Genomic DNA, 10,062 nt, shown 5'->3' with positions numbered 1-10,062 from the left:
GACAACGTTGGGTTTGGTCCAATACTTAGACTCAGCCACAACCCAACCCAACCCCCAATGGCCATTCCTGACCGCACCCCACCTTTGGTTCATGGGGTACGGTTAAGGTCTGAGTCCATTCCAGGGTGCCTGACCAACTGGGAACCCCAACGACTGGTTTGGGGTAAGGTTAACAAAACTTAAATTCTAAGGTGTTGACCCATAACCCAACCCAATCCATGCCACGTATGGGGTTTAGGGTAACCCAACCCCTGGCCATGGGGTTGAGTTGGGTACCATACCAACTTGTCTGGGGTTGGGTTTGGGGTAAGGTTAAGGTCTGGGGTTGGGGTTAGGGTAAGGTTAAGGACTGGCTATGGGGTTGGGTTGGGGGGTATGGTGTTGGGTTGGGGTATGGTGTTGGGTTGGGTTTGGGGTAAGGTTAAGGACTGGGTATGGGGTTGGGGTTGGGGTAAGGTTAAGGTCTGGGTATGGGGGGGTTGGGGGGGTAAGGGTAAGGTTAAGGTCTGGCTATGGGGTTGGGTCTGGCTATGGTGTTGGGTTGGGGTTAGGGTAAGGTTAAGGTCTGGGTATGGGGTTGGGGTAAATTTAAGGTCTGGGTATGGGTTGGGTTGGGGTATGGTATTGGGTTGGGGTTAGGGTAAGGTTAAGGTCTGGGTATGGGGTTGGGGTAAAGTTAAGGACTGGCTATGGGGTTGGGTTGGGGTAAGGTTACGGTCTGGCTGTGGGGTTGGGTTGGGGATATGGTGTTGGGTTGGGGAAGGGGTAAGGTTAAGGTCTGGCTGTGGGGTGGGGTTGGGGCTCCTAGCCTAGGAATATAGATTTTTCCAGCCCATCCTCTGCCCTTGTGTACTCCAGGTGTGAGTTGAAGTACTGGCTCTGGTAGCGCGGGCTGCTCCGAACGTACTCCAGGTAATCGGGGGTCCCGGGACAGATCACGTTGTCAGCAAGCAACACCGTGCCCTCCCGCAGCAGAGAGCAGTCCTGAGAGGAGAGAGAAGGAAGGGTGAGTGTTTATAAAGCCATATTCACAACACTCAAAGGAACTTTAGAGAAAGGTCTATATTTTTGTTCAGTTGTTATATATCAATCTTTACCCCTCAGTGTTGGTGTCAGGTTTCCTGTGATTTTACCGTGCACTTGCGACTGAAGTGAGTGAAGGAATCAGCTGCTGATTCTTTGTGGATCGCTGTTCTCCGCGGGGTCTCAGAAAAGCAGCGATCATCACAAACCCGAGCAGCTGTTTCTTTACACCCTTCACTCCGGGCCATACACCAGCCCGATCGACGCCCGCGATTTCTGCGTTGCTCTCAAAGCAGTGCCATCGCTGGCTCGGAATGTCCCTCTTAGGGCGGGCTCCCTGCTGCTCACCTCCAGGAGTTTGGTGTCTGGGAGGTAGCGATCCTTCCAGTGGTCGAGGAAGATGAAGTCCAGCGTCTCGATCCCGTGTTTCTGCCTCAGCTGTGGGATCAGCTCTGCAGAGTCCCCTTCCAGCAACTGCACCTGAAACCCAGAGAGAGAGGCACAGCTCCAAGATAATAAATACTTACATCGCAGATTGCATCATGACAACAGTGTGTCTGAGTCTCTGCGTCTGTCTCAGTGTGTCCATCAGAGTGTCTCTGCGTCTGTGTCACTGCGTCTCTCTGTCTCGGTGTCTCTCTCTCTGCAGTGCTTAGTCTCACCCTGTCCTGCAGCCCGGCCCAGTCGATCACCTCCCTGGCGATGGTGGCGTAGTCGTGGTTGAACTCGACGGTGAGGAGCCTGGCTCCGGGGGGCAGCAGGCGGGCGATGCGCACGCTGGAATAGCCGCAGTAGGTGCCCAGCTCCAGCGCCACGCAGGGGCTCACCTCGCACACCACCTGGTCCAGGATCGACCCTGCAGAGGGAGAGGAACAGGGTCAAGGCTAGCTCAGCTGCTCTTCGATTTCAGCTCCTTGCAAATGTCAAGTCTGTCATGTGCAAGTAAGTCAGAGGAGCGCTCTCGCAGGAGGTTGCCTTCGCTTGGTATAGTGGGGTCAGTCTGATGAGCAGACTGCAGGCAGGAGAGGGAAAGAGGTGAGTGCGAAGGGGGGGGGCTGTCTGCTTAGGTGTGTGTGTGTGTGTCTCTACTCTCCCTGTGCAGTGTGCAGTATTGAACGCGTGTGTGTGTGTGCTCCTCTGTACCTCTCTCAGTATTGTGTGTGTGCCTCTCCGTACCTTTCTCGTCCCCCACGTTCATTGCCCACTCCCTGGCCTTGCAGTAGTTGTCGATGGTATTGATGACACTCTGGGCATCGCCCCGCCTGGCTCTCTGCTTGACGTGGGCGAGGAGCCTCTGGGGGCGCGTGGAGCTGGTCAGCCAGTCCAGGCTGCGCTCCACGATCACATCGTGCCACAGGAGTGCCAGCGTGCCGTTGTACTGAACGAGTGCCGGGATGGCAAAGAACACCAGGGTGTAGGACAGCAGACCCACGCAGGCTGCCACACACACCACAAACAGCAACATCTGCGGGGAGGCAAAGAGACCGGGTAAGCAGAGAAACAACATTCTCACGCTAGTCAAAACACCTCATTCTCAGCTCTCTCTCTCTCTCTCTCTCCAGCACCTAGTCAAAACTTTTATGCAAATGACTCGCACCATATGGTATGAGGCATTTTGAGCTTATCGAAATATCTCCCACTCTTTCAACCGTTTCAATTTTTAAAGCTCCTTGTTCCTATCTGTCCAGAACTGAATGTTGTTGGACCAGCTGCTCCCCACTCCCCTTCTCTCTCCCCTCCCTTTCTTGCAAACACCTCCTCCCCCTCTCCTTTCCCTCTCCCTCTTTCATTCTCTCTCTCTCTCTCTCTCTCTCGCTCTACAGTCGTTTCCCTGGGTGATTTAAAACCGTCTGGGCTCTTCACTTCAAAGAGAGAGAGCGCGAGGGATCAGCCCTCGAGTATAAATATGCATTTCATTAGCGACACACAAAACAGCAAAGGGGCTGACGAAGGAGACCAGCCTGGATGTTGGGTCTGATCCATTTTGCTGCAGCTCGCTTTCCATTGACAATACTGTCACTACGGACCTCTCTGTGCTTTACAATGCTTTAGCAGACCTCTCTGTGTTTTACAATCTGTTAGCAGAATCGTCTGGAGATACCAAAATGTACGAAGAATGCTTTACCATACCTCTCTGTGCTTTACAATGCTTCCCTGTGCTTTACCAGACCTCTCTGTGCTTTACAATGCTTTACCAGACCTCTCATCAAGAGACACGATGCTGTTACGACCGTCTGGAAGAGACACGTTAATGCTTCCCTATGCTTTACCAGACCTCTCTGTGCTTTACAATGCTTCCCTGTGCTTTACCAGACCTCTCTGTGCTTTACAATGCTTTAGCAGACCTCTCTGTGCTTTATAATGCTTTACCAGACCTCTCTGTGCTTTACAATGCTTCCCTATGCTTTACCAGACCTCTCTGTGCTTTACAATGCTTCCCTATGCTTTACCAGACCTCTCTGTGCTTTACAATGCTTCCCTATGCTTTACCAGACCTCTCTGTGCTTTACAATGCTTCCCTATGCTTTACCAGACCACTCTGTGCTTTGCAATGCTTCCCTATGCTTTTTACCTCTCTGTGCTTTATAATGCTTTAGGTCCCCTAGTGCTTTATAAGTTCTGGTAGAGACCTCTCTGTGAATACAATGCTTTACCAGACCTCTCTGTGCTTTACAATGCTTTACCAGACCTCTCTGTGCTTTACAATGCTTTACCAGACCTCTCTGTGCTTTACAATGCTTCCCTATGCTTTACCAGACCTCTCTGTGCTTTACAATGCTTCCCTGTGCTTTACCAGACCTCTCTGTGCTTTACAATGCTTCCCTATGCTTTACCAGACCTCTCTGTGCTTTGCAATGCTTCCCTATGCTTTACCAGACCTCTCTGTGCTTTACAATGCTTCCCTATGCTTTACCAGACCTCTCTGTGCTTTGCAATGCTTCCCTATGCTTTACCAGACCTCTCTGTGCTTTGCAATGCTTCCCTATGCTTTACCAGACCCGTCTGTCTCTAGCGCTGTGAAGTCCCTTATCTTTAGACAGATAGACAGACAGACAGACAGACAGCTGACTAGCGTCTGCAGCTTAGTTTAACCTCATTCCCTGCTTGATAAAATACCGGTTATGAGAACATATATTTTTTTCCAGCGCTGCGCATTTCTTGATTAAAGATGCAATCTCTGTTTTCCTACGAAATGCAACAAGGCACCGAGAACGGAGAGAGAGCCTAAAGTCAGGACCGTTTTTGATGAAGGAAAATTAATTAATCTGCAAGTTTTGCATCACATAAAATTTTAGAATTGAGACACTATCGAGATGTAACGATACGCGTATGTCACGATACGACAGGGCAGCCGCAGCCCCGGAGAGACTTCAGTTTCAGCCTTTGCAAACATGAACCATTCAGACCAGCCCGTCTATAGAAACCACAGCGAGGGACTGAATACCTTCTCTCTTCAAAGTCGCAAATCTGAGTCAAAGAGGGGCGTTTTTTTTATATCACATTGAGGTATACTACAGCATTGCTTTGTGAGTTGGGACGATGCACGGGGTTAATAGCGTTCAAATAACAACTGATTTGCATTTATTTTGTAACCCAATTGCGGCTTTTCCTGACGTGCATTTAAACGATAGATGAATAATCCATAATTTCAACGTGAAAAGGAGATTCACACAACGCCACGGCTCGGCGCTGCGTTCTTCTAACGGAGTTGCTGAAAAGTTCAAAATGGTTTAATTAAAAATAAAGACACATTGTAACGGGTCTTACTGTTTCAAAAGCTGCTGCCAGTCCAGAAGGCTGTTTGGTAGTGTTTGTTTGTTTGTCTTCTCTCTCTATCTCTCTCTCCCTCTCTCCTGTGTGTGTGTCGTCATAAATTCTAACGACCACACAGCAGTATTTAATGTGCTTGTGGCATTAATTATCTACAGGGTACCGTGCAGGGGAGGGGGGGGGGGTCTAGACTCTCCCCCCCTCCAATCTGAACAGGAGATTAGACCACAAAAGGCAGGAGGTAATTTTTTTTCTTGTTTTTTTTTTCTCCCTTTCTCTTTCTCTCTCCTCTCTCTCGTCTCTCTCTCTCCTCTCTCTCTCTCCTCTCTCTCTCCTCTCTCTCTCTCTCTCTCTCTCTCTCTCTCTATTTAAGATTGTTTGTGGATTAATTATCTACCGTGTACAGTCACCCCCCCTGTAGATAATTAATCCACAAGCAATCTTAAATACTGCTGTGTGCGTCTCCAGATCTGATCAGGAGATTATGTTTTACTCTCTCTCTCTCTCTCTCTCTCTCTCTCTCTCTCTCTCTCTCTCTCTCTCTCTCTCTCTCTCTATTTAAGATTGTTTGTGGATTAATTATCTACCGTGTACAGTCACCCCCCCTGTAGATAATTAATCCACAAGCAATTTTAAATACTGCTGTGTGCGTCTCCAGATCTGATCAGGAGATTATGTTTTACTCTCTCTCTCTCTCTCTCTCTCTCTCTCTCTCTCTCTCTCTCTCTCTCTCTCTATTTAAGATTGTTTGTGGATTAATTATCTACCGTGTACAGTCACCCCCCCTGTAGATAATTAATCCACAAGCAATTTTAAATACTGCTGTGTGCGTCTCCAGATCTGATCAGGAGATTATGTTTTACTCTCTCTCTCTCTCTCTCTCTCTCTCTCTCTCTCTCTCTCTCTCTCTCTCTCCTCTCTCTCTCTCTCTCTCTCTTTCTCAACCTCTCCACTGTGGCACTGGGTAACGGAGTATCAATAGCCAGTCTGTGGTCTCTGATTCTGTATTTAGTTCATTGGTCTTTGTTTCGGGGTTTTCTTTTATACGAGAATTAGATTCTCTGCTTGGCTTTGTTTTGGTTTCATCTGTTCTCTCCAGTAGAGGGCGGGATTTTTTTTTTTAATTTTATTTTCCCCCAGTGCATTTGGTAGCAGGTTTTGAGTGTATGTGTGTGTGGGCGCGCCTGTTCAAACAGATTGGGCAGATCACTGGTAGATATATTGAAGACTTCGGGACTGATGCTCACTTCAATTTCTCTCTTGAAATATTTCTAGTGGAAGCGTTTGTCATTGCAATGCATGAGCTGAATGTGGAACTGCAGCTCCTTCTAGTGGCTTTAAAAGTCCAGAGAAACATCTTGCTTGGGAGAGCAGGGGCTGTGCATTTAAAAATAAAACTATCTATCTATCTATACATCTATACATCTATCTATACATCTATACATCTATCTGTCCATCTATCTATCTGTCTGTTTGTCTATCTATCTATCTATCTATCTATCTATCTATCTATCTATCTATCTATCTGTCTGTTTGTCTATCTATCTATCTATCTGTCTATCTATCTATCTGTCTGTCTATCTATCTATCTATCTGTCTGTCTATCTATCTATCTGTCTATCTATCTATCTGTCTGTCTGTCTATCTATCTATCTATCTGTCTATCTATCTATCTATCTATCTATCTATCTATCTATCTATCTGTCTATCTATCTATCTATCTGTCTATCTATCTATCTATCTATCTATCTATCTATCTATCTGTCTGTCTGTCTATCTATCTATCTATCTATCTATCTATCTATCTATCTATCTATCTATCTATCTATCTATCTATCTATCTGTCTAATCTATCTATCTATCTATCTATCTGTCTGTTTGTCTATCTATCTGTCTATCTATCTGTAAATATCATAGATTAAATATAAACGAACACATCTAAAACTTTATTTTATAAGTCTAATGTCTTACACCCGAGCGTCGTTGTTAAATAGTCTGCATTTTAGAAAAAAAACTTATATATTGGTGACTTATTTTATACCGCCCCCCGAGTTCTCTTAAAGTAGTTCCGCCCAGGTTTCTTCAATGGAATTTGGACTGTACCACTATCCAGGAATATGAAAGCTGAAGGAGGGGGGGGGGTGGGGGTGGTTATACATTATCATTATTACTTTTGTAAAACACGTACGTGTCAGGCATACTGCTAACCGAGACCAGCCAATATATTACCCTCCGTGTCAGAAAAGCAGCACCAAAAATGCTTAAAGCCGCCCTCCCCCGCGATCTTTTTATAGAACACCTCCAGTCACCCCCCCTCTTTTTTTTTTTGAGTCCAGGTGGTATCGCCTAAATTATTCGCAGCTGTTCAGACCTCCCCCCCTGGCTTATGGGGGAAAAATACATATATAATAATAATAATATTAATAATAATAATAACAGCTGCAGAGCGATTTGCAAAAAGCGGCGATCGCATGTTAACTACGGGGAATAGCTGCACCCTGCCTAGCTTAGCAAAAAATGGCTGAAGATTTTTGGGAGACAGCGGTGGCCCTTGGAAAGTACTGATCCCGAGGGAAAGCATCTCTTCCGACGGTAAGTGAAAGGATGCGTGCCGCTCAGAAGAGGAGGAAAGGCGAGTGATAATGCAATGCACTTTGTGGAAATGCTGTGCATGGTAGTTATACGAGATGCAAGCACACAGGGCTGTGCGGGTTTGAATTCCAGCACACCTCAGGGGTCTTGCAAACCAGCTAGAGACGAACAGCATTTTGGAAGCTGGCTTTCAATGCTGTCATATGTGTGTATATATATATATATGTGTGTGTGTTAGGTCGGTTATTATTGGCGCAGGTTGCCAAATCCTATTTTTGTTCTTCAAAATGAGTAGCAACTCTTTCTTTGTGTGTGTGCGTGTGTGTGTTAGCGCTGCCTGCAGCCTGTATCCCCTTACCTCGTTATAGCCTCGGTCTATTTTTATTTTTTCAACTTATTAATACCGCTGCTGTGTTCGCTTGATCTGCTAAAAGCACAGAACAACGTGACAGACTCGAAATCCGCGGTGGTTTGAAGTGACAACTATTATTATTATTATTATTATTATTATTATTATTGATCTATATTTTACACCCGTAGAGCTGTCGCACTTTGTCAGTAGCCATTGCATATCTCCATATAAAGAAATGCGTTTGGCCGGACTGTTTCGGATATAAGGCAGGCAGCTCCCAGCGGTGCTGAAAGATGCCTGCATGCATTCCTGCGTGTGTGTGTGTAAATATCCGCGTACAACGCCAGCGATGGTCTTTGTCAGTAATTGCTGATTGCATCTTGGATTGTGGGTGCAGCTTTAGTTTCTGTTTGGGGTGGGGGGTGATTTTAGATTGTATCCCCCCCCCCCCCCCCCCCCCCCCCCCCCCCCCACCCCTAGATTAAAGAAGATTACATTATTTTCCCAGAGTGGCTGATTTGGGACAAACTAAATGATCAATTATTTTGTTATGATTATATTAGCTTTATTTGGGAGTGGAACACACACACACACACACACACACACACACACACTCAGAGACTAAGACACACACACTGAGAAACTCAGCCACACACACACACACACACTGAGACTCAACAGACACGTACACGCACACGCTCTGAGACACACGCACGCGCTGGGACCCTCTTGCGCGCACACACACACCCACCCCCACCCACACTGGGACTCGCACACATAGAGACCCTCGGAGTACCATAGCGTGTTTTCACTGGAAAGTGCATGAACTGAATTGGCAAGGATTTTAAGCCAACCCCATTCTGAATAGCATAGCGGTTCGATCCATTGCTGCTTTTACTGTAAATAATAATAATAATAATAATAATAATAATAATAATGTAGGCGGCAGTATGATCCAGTGGTTAAAGTCCAGGGCTTGTCACCAGAAGGTCACAGGTTCAAATCCCACCTCTGCCTCTGACGGTCTCGCTGTGTGTGACCCCTGAGGGAGTCGCTTCACCTCCTTGTGCCCCGTCCTGCAGGTGAGATGTTAAATCAGCATCCTATTGGAAGTGACTCTGCATATAATGCGCAGTTCACAGCCTGCCTCTGTAAAGCGCTTTGTGATGGTGGGCCACTATGAAAGGCGCTATATAAAAATAGATATGATAATAATAATTTAATAATAAGGCACACCTGAGCCTGTTGGATGAAACTGCGCTGCAATAGGAGTCTTGCTGCTACCCCTGTACTGGCGTGCATGGTAAAAATGATATCTTTTTAAATTCTTGCATACTGTTGGTGGTAGCCAGGCGGTGATCCAGATACAAAAGAACCAATTGAGTGAAGCTAGAGGCGTCTGTTTCAGACTGGATTAAAACACACACGTCGCTAAAGTGAATGCAGCAGACCAGGAGAGCCATAGTCCATTCTGAAGAATGCAGGTTGTTGTTCAGCAAGGCAGCTGTAAATTGTTACAATACAGCAAAACGCTCTCGAATCCAGCCCTGTACAGACAGGCAGTGTGTTTGTTTCTGCATCGTTTTTGGGTCCTGACGAAATCCCTATTGAAGTGAATGCTGGGACCCCCTCTACAATCTTGAACTGGTGTCGCCTGGACTCCGGTGTTATCTGTAATCAAGGCAAGCTTGAGGCATCCTCTCTCACCCCCCTAAGAGAAAGGAGGCTCCCTTCAGTCCAGGGCAGGCTTGAGGCGGAGAGGCTTGAGGCTCCCTCCAGAGCACTTGAGGCACGGAGACCAAACTGCTCCCTCACCCCCCCTAAGAGAAAGGAGGCTCCCTTCAGTCCAGGGCAGGCTGGAGAGAAGCTCCCTCACCCCCCCTAAGAGAAAGGAGGCTCCCTTCAGTCCAGGGCAGGCTTGAGGCACGGAGACCAAACTGCTCCCTCACCCCCCTAAGAGAAAGGAGGCTCCCTTCAGTCCAGGGCAGGCTTGAGGCACGGAGACCGAACTGCTCCCTCACCCCCCCTAAGAGAAAGGAGGCTCCCTTCAGTCCAGGGCAGGCTTGAGGCACAGAGACTGAACTGCTCCCTCCCTCCCGGTACAAATTGTACACATAAAACAACGTTCGGTATACTATTGCAGGCTCCAGTGCTTTCTACTGTAGTCAGACCATTTCAACGCAGCAAAGCAACTTAACTAGATGTTAACCTTTTAAAAGCGTAATGCTTTTCCCAAAGTGATATTAAGAGGGTTGGATGGTTAATTGTGAGTGATATTATTATTATTATTATTATTGTTGTTATTATTATTATAGTGGTTTTAG

General features: G+C 46.8%; 1 protein-coding gene across 1 annotated transcript; it reads right to left on the bottom strand.

The window, feature by feature from the left end:
- Positions 1–623: 623 nt before the first annotated feature.
- Positions 624–4,871, bottom strand: LOC121305526 (catechol O-methyltransferase B-like). Its single transcript, XM_041237176.1, has 5 exons — positions 4,792–4,871; positions 2,200–2,488; positions 1,686–1,879; positions 1,372–1,503; positions 624–984 (listed from the first exon to the last, which is right to left on the bottom strand). Exons 2-5 carry the CDS (start codon positions 2,486–2,488, stop codon positions 805–807), a joined length of 795 nt encoding a protein of 264 aa, XP_041093110.1. The 5' UTR covers positions 4,792–4,871; the 3' UTR covers positions 624–804.
- Positions 4,872–10,062: the final 5,191 nt, after the last annotated feature.

The sequence above is a fragment of the Polyodon spathula genome, chromosome 43 (assembly GCF_017654505.1).
Source record: "Polyodon spathula isolate WHYD16114869_AA chromosome 43, ASM1765450v1, whole genome shotgun sequence".
In the NCBI taxonomy this organism is placed as follows: domain Eukaryota; kingdom Metazoa; phylum Chordata; class Actinopteri; order Acipenseriformes; family Polyodontidae; genus Polyodon; species Polyodon spathula.
The sequence above is the reverse complement of the archived record's forward strand: the minus strand, read 5'-3'. Positions and strand labels throughout refer to the sequence as shown.